The sequence below is a fragment of the Anthonomus grandis genome, chromosome 15, assembly GCF_022605725.1.
Source record: "Anthonomus grandis grandis chromosome 15, icAntGran1.3, whole genome shotgun sequence".
Taxonomy (NCBI): domain Eukaryota; kingdom Metazoa; phylum Arthropoda; class Insecta; order Coleoptera; family Curculionidae; genus Anthonomus; species Anthonomus grandis.
Genome location: NC_065560.1, coordinates 11,581,143 through 11,597,665, shown reverse-complemented (window position 1 = coordinate 11,597,665; position 16,523 = coordinate 11,581,143). Strand labels below are relative to the sequence as shown.

The 16,523-nt window shown below is 32.8% G+C and overlaps 1 protein-coding gene across 33 annotated transcripts in view; it reads left to right on the top strand.

Moving 5' to 3' along the window:
• Nucleotides 1–16,523, top strand: part of LOC126745035 (basement membrane-specific heparan sulfate proteoglycan core protein) — a 797,399-nt gene that overhangs the window by 706,948 nt on the left and 73,928 nt on the right. For 32 of the 33 annotated variants that reach the window (XM_050452691.1, XM_050452690.1, XM_050452699.1 and 29 more), the window contains 7 exons: nucleotides 1,345–1,550; nucleotides 9,831–10,151; nucleotides 10,781–10,941; nucleotides 14,395–14,569; nucleotides 14,762–14,910; nucleotides 14,987–15,164; nucleotides 15,229–15,448. In XM_050452691.1, coding sequence (XP_050308648.1) covers nucleotides 1,345–1,550; nucleotides 9,831–10,151; nucleotides 10,781–10,941; nucleotides 14,395–14,569; nucleotides 14,762–14,910; nucleotides 14,987–15,164; nucleotides 15,229–15,448 — 1,410 coding nt within the window. The remainder of the gene's footprint in view (nucleotides 1–1,344; nucleotides 1,551–9,830; nucleotides 10,152–10,780; nucleotides 10,942–14,394; nucleotides 14,570–14,761; nucleotides 14,911–14,986; nucleotides 15,165–15,228; nucleotides 15,449–16,523) is intronic. The other variant, XM_050452702.1, reaches the window with a different exon arrangement.

Sequence of the window (16,523 nt, the reverse complement as noted above, 5' to 3'; positions counted from 1 at the left end):
CTGCTTGTGAATTACCATTAGCAAGACCATACACAAAGTGCATATCGCACATTTCACTATAAGTGTACTCCATTTTAGACAAAAATGAGGAAATTGTCTACTTGACAGGAAAAAAACAACACCTTATCACTGAGCCACACCTAGTAATGTTAAATGAACTGGTATTTTATTTATTGCATTTTCAAAGCAACGAAAAGAATGCGACAAAAACTAAAACGATAATAGTATTTACTAAATTTTGTTTAATACGTATTTACAATTTCAACATTCCGCAGTATTTTTTAGATCAGCAGTTGTTAATGCTGTACTTGATATTCGACACTATGAATAGGTAAGTATTACATTTTAGGAAGAAAATTATTTCTTTGCTTTCGCGTGATTTAAAAGCATTTACTTGTATTTTTACAGAGGGATGCAAAAAAGCAATTCTTAATTTTTTTATCGAAAACGGAGGGAGATACGAAAAACACCCAAGAGTTGAAACAATTCCATCTTTAGTTGCGTCATCCAAAAAATGTACAGGAGGTTCAAAAAATCTACTAGGTGCTATTTTTTGTACAAAAAGCCTAACCCGCTTACCCCGTGGGCACGTCCCTGGAATAACAAATCAACTGTCATATGTCAAAAAGATACATCATTAAGATATCCAGAAATGGTGTGAATGACATTGCAAACAGCAAAGGCATTTCTTAGATATTAATAAAAAATCGATTTTTTAAGAAAATGTGAACACCCTGTATCTCGGAAACGAAGCACTTTCGGACATATGTTTATAGGAACTTTTCGTCATAATTTAACCCAAAAAAACCGGCATTTCATTTTCGTGCAATATTAATGAATCACCCTGTATATTCTCTATACTATATTCTCACACGTCAAACGTCAGCGTCGTCATTTCATTACCGTTATTTAATATATTTTTTGTTGGCAACACTAAAAATGTTCAGAGTGACCAACATCAAAAGGACACAACCACTATAAAAATGGCGGCCTCCAGGCAGTGTTTATTTTTGGGTATCGTGGCCATATGCATTAGCAGTCCAGGTATATTTATTAAGTTCGTGTTTGTCCCTGAATGTATAATTTTGCTCCTAGAAAGTAAATTACAATAAATTTAATTATATAATATTTTCGTTCTATAAACTTCAGTACTAACTTACGGTTTAGGCAGAAAATCAAATTCAGAGTTCCCCAATAGGCGGCAAGGAAATGAGATATATATTTTCCTTTTCAAGCTTTCCTCACAACCCACTAATGATTGATAAGAGACAAAGCATGTACTATGATGTTCAAACAAAAACATAACATTAATTAAATCTTTACCCTTTATCACGCTTTTTATAGATGTCCTCCGGGCTACAGAGGCACTTCCTGCGAATCCTGTTCGTCAGGCTTCTACAAGGACTTCTCTTATGCCGACACTAATCCTATGGGAACTTGTCGCAGATGTCCCTGCAACAACAGAGAAGAGAGCTGTAGATTTGATGTTTTGATGGGCAGCGTGGTATGCACCTGCTTACCAGGATTTACCGGAAGAGAATGCGAGTCTAGTTAGTATAAAATTCTGTGGGCGCGGGGCTGCTATTTGCATGAGGCATGCGGCATGAATTAATTGTATTTAGAAAGAAAATTTTATTCGATCAGTTAGGGATGGGGGTGCATGCCTTAAATTCATTTTTAATAGATTTTATTTTATATATTTAATATATTTTAAGACCTAGTAGATTTCCTTGTTTTTTTAATAAAGAAAGTTTATTACAACATGTAGCAAAAACATTATCTTATGTTGTTAATTAAAATATAAATTTGCAACTATCCAATATTTTCCAAATGTAAATATATTTTAATAAATAAATCTAAATAGTCTAGATAGAGTTTACAATGTATAAATTGCAAAAGAACATACCAAACCAAAGGTTATATTTGAGACGTTAAATTATAGTATACAAGGCTGGGGAATCGATTATTACGTACTGCAAATTACGATTATTAATGGCCTGCAACGTCGTTGTTTTTTAGTATGTCGTTAGTCAGCATCTGCCTTTGATGGGGGTAATTGCATTACTTTCATTAAAGTTTTGCATAATATTACGCGAAAGTTCAGGCATTTCTAAAATATTTTTCTGATGCAGGCATTATTGATGTATGGTCATAGAGAATCGGAATCTTAGTCCAAAAGAGTTTCTGGTGAAATGGAAATGGTACATTCAATTATTTTCTCTCACAACTACTCTAAATTTATTGGCCAACTATATTCGTGTTTGTAAATGGTCTCCTTAAAATAATCCTAAAAATAAAAGTCATTTGGGGACAAATCTGGAGATTTAGAGGGCTATTAAATAACGCCAGTTCCACTAAGATGGTTAGGAAAAATATTTGTTAACCTTGTATGGTGGTTTTGTAATTACTGCATTGTGATTACTGAATGTATACGGATTTTATCTATTCTTTTCTAGCCATTTCCCCGTTTTCTATATTTTTTGATAAAGCTGGTGCAACAACATAAATCCTTTATGACCAGCATATTATAACATCTTTGCGATGATATTATCTGAGCCGGGCAATTTTCTGTCTGTAAGGTCCATGCATCTAAAACTGGAGCGAAAGGTTTTTCTGTACGTTAATATCCTTAGATGCCACGAGATTCTCACAGTACTGATGCCATCTTCCTATGATTTCAGATGTCGTTATCAGTCAGACACCAGTGTAGTTTTTTATAGGAAGATATTGCGGTCCGGAGGTTTCTGAGAGTACTTTACTTTTTCAAATAGATCCCGAGGCTGATTTTGATTTGCGTGTTTTTCGATATCGTTACATATTGAACTTTATCAATTCTAAGTTTTCTGTTGATGGTTTTACTTAGCTCTCTATATGACTTGCTCTTCACTCTCCTATATGTCTTTCTTTTTCAAATGGTTTTGTTCTAAGAATTATTTCCCACGTGTTTTGTGCTAGCCATGGTTTCGCAGGTTTTTTCGGGATTTATAATGTAGCGAACTCAATGGACTGTTTCATTTTTGCCCAAAGCTCTTCGCGGTTCATTTCACTAATTTGTTCTTCGGAAATTTTGTCAAGATTATCTTTGACTGCATTTTGGAAAGTGGCATTATTTCGTTTGTGCCATGGCTTGGTTTTCGATAAGAGCGCGTTGGTTGTTTTATAGTCTTACATATATTTGTGCGACAAGAGCATTACGATCACTTCCACAATTCAGATTGAGATGTTTGCCAATTACCGAGCGCAAATTCGAATCCGTATTTGAAATCACCCAACACAATTAACATCTCTCTGTTAGGTATCTTAGTTATTGTGTTCGATAGCATCTTGTAAAATTAATCTATTTCATTTTGAAAGCATGCCGATGTGGGAGCATAGTCTTTTATGAAGTTTAGATTAACTGGACTTACTTGCACCTTAAGAGTATGCGATCGTTAATGGCTTCATATCCTAATATTGAATCTCTAAAGTTTTTATTGACTAATAAGGCTACACCATTAATACTGTGGTATTAAATTACAGAGTGTATCAAGTTACATTTTTCATTTCTTCACTTTTTTATAGTAAGTTTCTGATAATTTGATAAATGTCATGTTGTTGAGTGCTTCCTTCATGATGGTAGCCATACCGGTTTTGTTTATTCCAAGTGCATAGTTTTTCGCATTTTTGGTTTTGGCCTTTCTTTTTGCTACCTGTCTGGGGTCATAAAGTTGTTTCTCGAAAAAATATAAATTTAAGCTATTTTACTTTTAGGTATTTGTAGTGCCGAATCCAATTTAGTTATAATAAAAAATACTCCTAATTTCTATGCCAAATTTTATAATGAATTTTTAATTTCGCAACAGTTTCTAGGATTCTATATGAATTTTAAAGAACAGAACAATAATTTAGGAAATAATATATTTACTACCAATTGGGTTTATTTTGCTACATGTTTTTAACTAACTTTCTCTGATGAGTTACTTATTTTATTGGGTATTACGTCACTTATAGCAAAAATCAATTTAGAAATTACTATCTCACACGCTCAAAAATTGAAAAGAAGAAGAAAATATTATACTTATATATTTACTTATTCACGTATTTAAAAGAAATATGAACTCAAATTTATAATGATACCGTTCGATATACTTAATTTAATTTAAGTTCAATAAGTTTTAAATACAATTATTATTTACTTGAGGTATAATAAATTTTTTATATACCTAGGAGCTGAGGTTTAATCTATTAATATCTGAGCTTGTTTCTTCTTTTCAATATCCTACCTAACTTTGTTATGAATAATAAAATTACAAAACCACAAAAACATCGAGAAGACCTACTTCTTTAAAAAATACCTGATTTGAACCAACGTTTCGGTAGTTATATATACTACCTTTTTCAAGGTAATTAAAGTTAAATTAAATTAAATTAAAAATACAAACAAAATATACTTATCTTGCAAATCCTCTGCTATACATGGTGTCTCACGACGAATAGACGCGATCGATATCTCGGAAACTAATTTTTCTGCAATTTTGAAATTTTGGCAACATGGCACAGTCGATGGGGGCCACACAACTAAAATTATTTGACAGTGGTGACGTTTCCGGTTATACCGGGAGTAGGTGTCCTATCCTGTATTTTTTTAAATTTTTGGCTTCCACGTGAAATTCTAGATGTATTTTGTGTGTAATGTCCTATACCTAAATATAACGGTTTTTCACATATTTTAAATTTCATGTGAAAAATTATGTTTATAAGCCCTAATATAACTACCGATTAGTCCCTTTTAGTAGCCTTTATTTATTGGTTAGTTTTAGTTTTATTTTAAAGGAAGGACCACTTTAAAAGACTATTTTAATATTGGGCTAAAAAAATGATACAGGGGGGTCAAAAACTAGCATTAAAAATTAAAATGAAAAAATCATTAAAAGTCAATTTTTTTTAAATAGGAACCCTCCATTTTTATTATTTTTTCATAAAAATAGCTAAAAATAAGGTTAACTTTCTATATGGTTATTAGGGGTGGAGTGAAAATGGCCGATTTTTTTTATTTGTGAGATATGGCGATGCCTATATTTGAAAAAGTTGCCTTTTCAAACCGCTGATTAGTGCGCAAAATCTGGGTTTGGTGTGATCTTATTTTTGGCTGCCCAACGAGGCATGAATATTTTTAAAAAAATCTGCATTTTTCCAAATTTCTATGCAGCTCTTCGCTTATTTCCTTTTAAAATTTTATTGAAACTACTTTTTTAAAAGAAAATAACCTAGAACTCACCACGTGGAGGTGGCTGCAACTCGAGTTCCAACCGCCCGTTCGCCCGCATTTCACCACTATATATGCTCATAATTTTTTTAGTTCTCTAAAACTATATAATATTGACTTTTTGTTTCAAATATTGGCAATGCGACTCTAGAAGCTATTTTGGACCTTACATAACCATCACCTGCATCAAAGCCACAGACTGCAGTTGATGCTTCAGTTACCAATTTGACGCAGCCTTTCACTGCTTGTGAATGGCATGGAAACTTTAAAATGTTAATTTCACTTGGAACTTCTGAGATCATTTCCATAAGGCTGCTATCAGAAATCGACACTGTAAGGGGAGGCTCGGTAATTGTTATCGACTGCCAATCAATTAGGTCAATGTAGTCTGTGGCCTTGAAATTTAATAAGGGTACCTTAAACTCACGTACTTTTAGTCCTAATGGCTTGTGTTATCTACATTTTAGCAGTCTTCTTAAACCTAATTCTCTTACTGCTTTTCTACTATCAGAGAGCATAGCTAACAACATGTTTTCTGGGTGAGCGAAGTACCCGTTTCTTTGAATGACAGGATCAATAATATTTCTAATTTCTTCTGGAATCTGGATTTTTGAATAATTCCAAAAACATGTTTGCTGCCATGCCTACAGGAAGGTTTAGATTTTATTTCAAGCCATGAAACAGCATACACTTGCGTAATATATTGCGTCCTTGATAATTGCAGGCAAAGTAGTTTCGATTTTTTCGAACGGCGCGTATGAATCCACAGCATCAACTGAAAAGAATTACACATTAAATCGCCCTGATCTCATTGTCTCGAAGCGTACGTAATACGATTAAAAACACTTACGAAGTCGGACAGCGGATTTTTTATAGAGACTGTTAGGCTAGCCGCATATTGAACGTAGGGCAGCAGAGCACAGCACAGCCGAGACATAGCAGAGGAAAACTATTCCTCTGCTCTGCCTCTGCGACGAGCGCATATTGAACGTAGGACCTTTGCATGTCGCAGCTATTTGTCTTTTTTTGTTATTGTATATATTAAATATGTCTACAGAAAACGAACTTTGTTTAGATTCAGAATCGAATTCGGAAATCGAGAATATTCTGTTGTGTTTCTATTTAAAACGGCGAAAAAAATGTGTAGGTGAAAGTACCCATTTAAAAAAAAAGAAGAACGCATGGAGAATTTAATATCTTAAGTGATTTAAAGTGACGTTTAAATTAAACAATATTTGTACGCATATAGTCTTTGTGACTTGTATCATATAATACTTTATGTTCCCGCACGAGTTCAATTAGGAGTTCAATTTTTTTACAACAACAGTTGCCACTCTGCAGAGAAAACTGTGCACACTCCACAACCGTCAGAGGCCGGACAGAGTACTCTGTTACTATGTCGCGCAGGCCTTGCCTCTGCTACGTCCAATATGCGGCGTTTAATTTAATTGCATGTGTTACAAAATCCTCTGCTGCCCTTAGGCTGTGCTGTGCTCTGCTGCCCTACGTTCAATATGCGGCTAGCCTTACGGGCCCGCGTAATATAAAAAAGCCAATTTTCAAGTGACGTCGAAATCTGAAATTTTGCACACCAATTTGTAATAAGAAAACGCAACTTTTCCGCATATAGGCATTTTAAGTTTCAAAAAATTTTTTTTTCGCTTCACCCGTTATCTAGTCCAAAAATGGCTAGTTTCCGAAATATTGGCAGTTTAAATTTGGTCTCATATTTAAAGCCGCATAGTAACACGGCTCAAGGATTATGTAAAGTCAGTATTGCTTGTAACTTCGTAATTTTTAAAAAAACTAATATGCCGGGGTGATTAACTTATACACACAAAGATTATTTAAATTAGTTTATTATCTATGAAGAATGTAACAAAGTTTTATCGAGAATATGCCAAATATTTGCAGAGAGATTCCCAGAAAAACAGAAACCATTATGTTGCGCTGTTAGGCGAATAATAGAAAATTTTAAAAATTTTGGTACTGTTAAGGCGAAAGCGTAAAAAAGGAAACGACTTGTTGATAATGAAAATATTGAAATTGCAATTTTGGGATATTTTGCGGCATATCCTATGACGTCCTTTAAGTAGCTTCATAAACTAGATTTTCCAAAGACACAATACAAAGGATTTTGTTGAAACATAACTTCCACCCTTATTTAATATCTTTGGTTCAGCATTTAGATAGAGAAACAGATTTGCCCAAAAGAATCCAGTTTTGTGAATTTGTTTTGAATTGAAATGGTATTTTTAACAGACATAATTCCCATGTTTGGAGTGATTGAAATCCTCATGCTAAGAGAGCACAAAATTATCAAGAAATCTGGCACTTTAATGTTTTTTGTGCTATCAGAAGTGATCGAATCGGCAAGTCACTTATAAATTTAATGCATATTACGTTTAAATTTTTAATTGTATATCAATTTTTACAGGAGAAGGATATTTAAATATTCTAGAGGGCTTGGATACAGAATATTTAATGAATTTACCATTGGCAGAACACCAAAACATTTATTACCAACCTGATGGTGTACCACCACATAGAACCCTTTCTGTAATGAGATTCTTAGACGCATCATTTAATGATAAGTGGATTGCCAATAACGGTCCTTTTTTGTGGTCTCCTCGTTCTCTGGATTTAACTGCTTTAGATTATTTTATTTGGGGAAGAATAAAGAATATTATTTATTTCAATCCATTAACAACGCAGCAGGATTGTATGTAAAGGGTTAGACAAGCATTTGAAAGTTTATCTTCAGAGTCAGTTAGAGCGGCAAGCTAACTCCCAGATGTGAAAAATGTTTAGAAGTTCAAGGAGAAAATTTTGAACATTTAATAAAATAAATTGTTACTCTGCCCAAATTTGTCATTTTTTTATTATTCGCCCAACAGCGCAACATAAACTATCTGTTTTTCTGGGAATCTATACTATATTTTATAATATGCGGCATGTTCTCGATAAAACTTTGTGACATTCTCCATAGATAATAAACAAATTTAAATAATCTTTGTGTGTATAATTTTATCGCCCCGACATATTAGTTTTTAAAACATTACGAAATTACAAGCAATACTGACATTTCCGTTATAATGCATTGCCTTATTGCCGCTTCTAGCGGTTACTATGACAACCATAATGGCTAATTAATTAACAATCCTTGAGCCGTGTTACTATTCTGCTTATATTATTAGGCCAAATTTAAACTGCCAATATTTCGGAAACTATCCATTTTTGGACTAGATAACCTTTTACAAAGTTAACCTTATTTTTAGTTATCTTTATGAAAAAATAATAAAAATGGAGGGTCTCTATTAGGTATACAAAAACTTACTTTTAATGATTTTTTCATTTTAATTTCTAATGCTAGTTTTTGACCCCCCTGTATCTTTTTTTTAGCCAAATATTAAAATAATCTTTTAAAGTGGTCCTTCCTTTAAAGTAAAACTAAAGTTAACCAATAAATAAAGGCTACTAAAAGGGGTAATCGGTAGTTATGTTGGGGCTTATAAACATCATTTTTCACATGAAATTTAAAATATGTCAAAAACGGTTAGACTTAGTTATAGGACATTATACACAAAATATACCTATAATTTTACGTGGAAGCCAAAAATGCAAAAATATACAGGGTTCTATTTAAAATAGCGAAGGTGACACCTAGTTCCGGTGTATCCGGAAACGTCACAACTGTCAAATAATTTTAGTTGTGTAGGAAAATTAGTTTCCGAGATATCGATCGCGTCTATTCGTCAAGAGACACCCTGTATAATACCCTCAAAATTCCTTCCTAATTCGATAATACTTTTAAAACTTTTTTTGTGTAATTTCACGGTTTATTAATAATTTGACAAACTATTTTGAAAGATTGAAAGAACAAAAAATTCAAAGGTTACTTCTTTAAAATTAAAGGGATGTGATCCTTATGTAAATTAATGATAGAAAATATATGAATATCAAATATTTTAAATTATTAATTAATTTTGAGAATACTCTACCTCTCTTTTTATCAAAGGAATACATGTATTATTAAAATCAACCGAACAAGTAGATAAGCATTTATCTTCATTTATTATTATAAATCCACTTTCCTTTACTTTACGTATTTTTTTTAAATATATTTCCTTTAAATACGTAAATAAGTCTATTTTCTTCTTCTTTTCAATTTTTGAGCGTGTGAAATAGTAATTTCTAAATTGATTTTTGCTATAAGTGTCGTAATATCCAATAAAATAAGTAACTCATTATGAATTCGTCGCAACAATACAGATTTTACCTAATTTTCTCTACATAATAATTAGGCAAATGTATTTAAAACTGTGCAGCTACTTATTCCGATATATTTTTCTAAACTTTAACACAAATAGGCACTTACCACGCCATACTTTTCACACTAACTAATCTTTGTTATTTAAAAAAAAAACGTGAAATGCATTTTGCATCATTACCGGAAACATTAAAGTCAAACAAAATCTTTTATCAATAATGTTTTCCAGTAATTCATAATATTTTAAGTAAATATAATCTTTAAGATCATTTAACCTAAACCCTATATCTCAACGCCCACACCATAATACTTTAGAAGTACCAGACATTCCCCCAGCATCCGAAAATAAAGTTAACCTCCAAGTAAGCATGACTCCTAGCAAGATAGCTGCACCGATAGGCACCCAGGTGGCTCTCACTTGTGCCTACAAATCCGCCGTTCATCTTACTGATGCTCTGAATATCGTGGTCGAATATGAAACTACCGGAAATCGCTACCCTATGCCGGTACAACAACTAGAGAATGGTGGTCAGACGGCTTTTTATACCGCGGTCGGATGTGTGGAGCAGTACATTAAATGCATTATACTGAGAAGAAATGTCACCTTGGGAGTGGTTAGGGTGAAAGTGGAACCAGGTTTGCAACAGTCAACTGTCACACTCGAGTAGAGGCTTCCTGTGTTTCAGACATTTGTTATATTATTGAGTCTTGTATGAGACCGATAATTGGTCGTAGAACATTTTTTTTGTAGTTAATAGGGTAGAAAGGTGTGGTTTATAGTGGCATTATATCTTATTTGGGGGATAGACTATGGCAGAGTTGAATTGAATATTAGAAATAGAAATATTTAGAGACTTATAAGTTTACTAATCTCTATATTGATTTAAGAATCATACCATTGTAGTGCTCCAAAACTATTCTTTTAATTCAAGTTTGCTATAGCTCTTTTATATATGCATTCATATAGCGCATAGATTTTAACACTTTTTAATACCATACCTAGTATTAATAACTCATCGTTGCTCTATATTTTTTAACCCACCATGTATTGTCTATAAAATGTTTATTTTTAAGTTCTTTTCAGCTAGTCACGTGTTTTTGCTCATTAGTTTCTTTAGATTTATGTAAATAATATGTTCCTAATTCAACTTATAACATATTGTATAAAATTATTTTTACAAAAATAAAAATTTTAATTGAGCAACCATTAATGATAAAAAACTACATATGGCCAAGACTGGAAAATAATTTATATTTTCTTGTAGCTGAGATCATTACCATACCACCAGGACCTCATCCAAAACCACAAGAGCCCACCCCGGTGCCTCCTACCATCGACGTAACTATCACTGGACGGAATATTGAGATTTATGAACTGGGTAGTAACCTTGTATTAAACTGTTCAGCTGTATCAAGAGTTTCGCATGTAAGTTAAAATTCTAGTTATTAATTACAAAATATTTCTTTTTGTTTTCGATTATTTATTTATTTATTTAATTAAACCTTTGAATTGAAGAACTGAGAATTGAAAATGCTCATAAATCGAACCAAAAACCGGGTAAATCCGGGTGGTACTATCTGCACTCCGTAAAAAGAATTATTTTCGCCATGCAAACTATCGAAGTGGCATACATTATTGACTGGCCACCTCTTTTGCATACTTCATAAGATTTTATTACTCTCTACATATGTGAAATAGACTATAGTATATAGTGTATACAAAATGAGATGATCGATGTCTGGTTGTGGTACCTCATTCCTCGTGCAAAATGGTTATTCTCGTTCTCATCGTATCCCACATATGTTCGATAGTATTTAACTCCGGTAGACGGAGTGGCCTTAGCAACATAGTAACGCCTGCTTCTTGAAAAAACTGCGTAATATGACGAGCAATATAGGAACGTGCGACGTCTTGCTGAAAAAGATCGGGTGCACGGCCCTATAGATAAAGCAGTAAAATGGTTTGTAGGACATCATCTACATAAAGCGCAGCAGTCATATTACCTCGGACAAACAGAAGAGATGATCGGCTACTATAGGGAATAGCCTCTTTTAGGACTAATGTGCCTGTCTAGACAGATTTGCGATTTTCATTCTACTTCCCAATATTGCCAGTCAGTATTCTGCTTCAATTTAAACATAAGGGTAGTTAAAAGAAGCACTAACCGTAGACGGTATGAAAAAAGTTTAAAGGCTCGAATGCGATTGTAGAGTGTACAAATAGTAACAGATCTATCTTTTTCTATCAATCATTGTTTAGCGATCTGACGCGTAGTAACAAAATAGTCGGTCTCGTTGTGCTAGTTGTCTGAAGCGTCTATCTTAATGCTCTTTGGTACACCTTAGTTGACCAGTTAGCATTCTTCGCGTTCCTTTACTTTCTTATTCGACACATTAAAATTTTAAGAATAGTAAATCAAAACTTTTTATTTCAGTGAGTATATATAAAAAAAGATTCATCATGATAAATTAATAATGACTTGCGATAATTTGCAGTTAAATACATCAAAATTCCTTTGACATTAATTATTTAATATATGGAAATTTTAACAGTCATATATTAAAAATATACAATTTGTTTACATAACAATTATCGTGGTGTTGTAAGCATGTGATTTTAATGTTTGTGTAGATCCAGCTTTAGTCCCTTTCTCATGCATCTTAATATGCCATTTATATTCATTGTTAGTTGTTCTAACCTTTTGACGTTGCCGGAGGCACTATAGCTTTAATATGTATTGACGAAAACCCTCAATTTGTATCCCTGATGATGGACATGTAATTTTTTTGACATGTATTTTTAAATAAATTTAAAGAATGACCAAAGTATTTTTAGTTACCCACTAATATTTTAACTTTTAAATGTAACTGTGGAACTGTCACTTGTCACGTGGAACTGCAAAATGGATAAGTCGTTCTGAAACATGCAAATTTTTTGATCTGACAATTGATAAGCAATTAAAATTTAAAAACCATATCTCCTCTTTAATAGGGAAGCTATCATCCAACTATTATGCTATTAGAATAACACTTGATGTGGCTAAAATTGCCTACCATGCTCTTATTGAGTCTCTGAGATATGGTATTGTGTTTTGAGGTGTGTGCTCTCAGTATTTGTTCAGGTCTCTATTTATTTTGCAAAAAAGAGCCATACGCTACATGTGTGTAACCTTCTTTCGTGGCCCATGTAGGCCATTATTTTTAAAACACTCTGTCCTGACATGCCTCTTTATTTTAGAGACTGTCTTATCCACAAAAAATATCGCCATTAGCTTGGCCCTCTTTCCTCGGGTTACAATCTCCGAACAACCTTCTCTTACACTTCTCTTTTACTTAGAGAATAATTGATGAGATTTTTGGACTTCTCTTTACCTCTGTATATCCCAAAAAGTGAGCAGATTAAAACGGGCCACAAACAATACTACACGTAGGACGACAAGTCGTACGATAAGTTGTACTACGAAATTGAACAACAGGTTGATGCTATTTTCGGCCACATACGGATACGATCTGCCGTACAACCAGTTTAAATACAAGTTGATATATTTCAATAAATTCCGCCCAAAATCTTTCATTATCCATCTTTAGCTACTAATTTAACTAGGTAATGCGTGTAATCTAAAACGTGCAGTAATGTAAACAATTAAAAAAAAAATTAAATCGTTCCGATTGTTGGAAGCGAGCATACAAATGGTCAGATATGTCGCATGTACTACCGCGTTGTACGACAGATTTTTAGCCAAGCTATACTTCCATACGCCACGATCTAGTCGAGCTGCACGTCGAACTACAACCCCACTAATGATCCAACGGTCGTTCCAACGGTCTAATCGACTTGAATTGTACAACATATTGTACGATAAATCGTACTGTGTGTGGTCCGTTTAAGTCTTCTATTGTGTACGGGGGCAGAAAGCTTTTTAACCATCTACTCCTTTATATAAGGCTAATAAATTGTGAAAAACGTTTTAGGAAAAATATAAAGAAACTTTTACTTGCTAACGTATTATTCTCTAGACGAGTTTTTAAATACAACTTTTTGACAGTGAAGAGTTTTGCGTAGCGTGATGTGATTTTTTCTTTTTTCATTGTGTTGCGTGTGTTCTATATTCTATGTATGTAAGAATTGATAAAATTTTTATATTTGTAAAAGATTATGTCAACTATCTTTAAAGTTTTTATATAATGCTTTGTTAACAACATATTATGTTATGTAACAATAAAGCTATTTTTGACTTTGACTTTGACTGTCTCGATATATTTAGCAGCCAATTAATCTCTTCTTCCATGAACACGGTCGCTTCTAAAAATTCACTCGTGGTCGATTCGCCTCCTACAGAAACATTATTGGTACATTTTCCTTCTTCGGTAATTATCATGGAGGCATATTCTGGTCTCATCTAAGAACCATCGTAAAACCTTTAATTTTTTCGACACTGGTTCCTATTTTCCAATATTAAACACAATATAACATATATGTTAAGTTTTTTCGTTGATATTGATATTTTATTCCCAGGATCTACCTCAGAAAAGGTTGATGATATTTCTTAAAAACTTTTATATTATGTCTTCCATAAGCTTTACCCTATTATATATAATTTTTATTAATTATTATCGTATCAAACAATCCTATGACAGCCGAATGAAGTTTACGATGCTTAGGTATTCCCAAATAGAGAAGTTACTTTTTTTATTCAAAAAATAGCTATTGATTTGCCGCATTATTGTTATTAAATTAACTATTAGCATTTCTGTTTACATTATATATTGGCATCCAGGACTTTGTCGGAACTTAATTAACTAATAATTTTATTACAAATGTAATCAATCTATCTGGTTTTGAAAAACCGCTAACAGTTAAAAGTAAATTTTTTTGCAGAGAGTTAATATTACCTGGTCCAAAGACCACGAACATCTACCGTACAGGGCAATCGATATAGGCGATGGCACTTTAATGATTAGAAATTTGACAGCTGCTGACTCTGGCCGCTACATTTGTACTGCTGAAGATGGCTATTCTGTAGTTACTGAAAGTGTCAACGTAGTAGTAGGAGGTAAGAAAATTTATCCTTTAATAAAATCATATTTTAAACTTGCTGGACTAATAAATTGGTATTTTTTTATTTCAATATATCAGTTAAATATAAGGATAATTTTAAAACAACTGGTAAGTTATAGTTGAATGATATAAGCTTACATATTAAAAAAATAATATTCAAAAATGCATTTTTATTTATATTTATTAGGACAAGATACACGACCCGAAGTATCACTATTTCCCTCAAACCTCCAAGCAAGTGAAGGACAACTTATCGAAATTAAGTGTGTGGCCACCGGCGTTCCTAAGCCTGACTTCTTTATTTCTAGAACTGATGGGCAATTATTAAATCCCAGCGTAAGTAGATTATAATTATTACACCTAATTAGTTTTTATCTCCTTATTTCTTAATTTTATTTTATTTCTTCTGCAGCATACATTTAACGAGGGAATCTTCAGAATTCTACAAGCAAAATCATCCGATATGGGCCAGTACCAATGTACTGCCGTAAATAGAGCCGGGCAAAATTCTAGGAGCTTCGAAATATTCATCACTGCTGGATCAGTACTACGTGTGGAAATCGAACCTCGTGATGTGGAGGCAAGATCTGGTAAGAATAATATACAAAGAATACGTAAATATGTAATTAATTATAAAAATTTTACTCTTAATAGGTGATCAAGTGGTACTTCGTTGCATGGCAGATAGAGCAATTAATATTCGTTGGTCAAAAGAAGGTGGTGCCCTGCCATACCAATACAGAGAGCAAAACGGTCAGTTAACAATTCCAAATGCTCAACCAACAGACTCTGGTAGATTTATTTGTACGGCAACGTCTGCTGATGGTACCCGTGGAACTCAAAGTGCCATAGTTAACGTCAGAGGAGGTGGAGGGTGAGTGGAGTAGTACCACTTGTTTTTAATCTATATCAGTTTAAAACAAACCTAATAAATTACGTTATACAACTGGCGCCATACTTATATTAGTTAGCCTACGCTATTTATTGAACACTAACCTTACAAATATCATACATTCGGTGCCACCTATTACTAAAGTAAGAGTCTTTACAGAAGGTTCGTACATATTGTTTAATGTACTGAAGCTGGATTATATTTATATTTTATATTTTAACAGTTCACTCAATCCAGTGAAATACAAGAACTAATTTTGTATTAATGTGGTCCATCCTGTTATAAAATGCAGGTTTTAAAACTGTTATGCACCTTAACTCTTGTTTTGCCCAAAATTCTTTTATTAGTATTCAAAAATTTCCGATTTCAATATACATAATGAGGAGCTTCAACGCTTTCAAATCGGAGTTAAATCGGGCAATGCTATAGGGATTTATTATTCTATTTTCTTAACTTTGGTTATGTCCAAAACTTAAAAAGGATCATTTGGGTTATCTTGTATGACCTAAATACCAATTTTAAATTATATTCGAATAATAGATAACCGTAATATACCGTAGGTTAAACAAATTATATCTAAAAATTAAATTAAAATTAAATCGGAACATTAGCTAACGCTATTAGTTATCATATTTTCTTAATTCTGGTTATGTTCAAACCGTAAAAAAGATCATTTGGCTATTTTGTATATGAGAAATACTGAATTTAAATTATATTCGAATAATAGATAATAGTAATACAGTGAGTTATGACAATTTTTTTATAAAACAATACATCAGAAAAATTTTAAAAATAATTTACAGTACATCAATTGAACTTCAAAAATTAAATTGGAGTCAAATCGGACAATGCTATAGGGATTAATTGTTCTATTTTCTAAATCCTGGTTATGTCCAAAGCGTAAAAAGAATCATTTGAGTCATAAAAATTAGTAAGTTTATCAATATTTATCTGCTTCTTCGATTCCCATGAAATTGCCCTCCCTAATAATAAAATAAATAGCTGCCATCAACCACATTTTCTCGCCAATCATTATCAGAAATTCCCTGAAATCCTA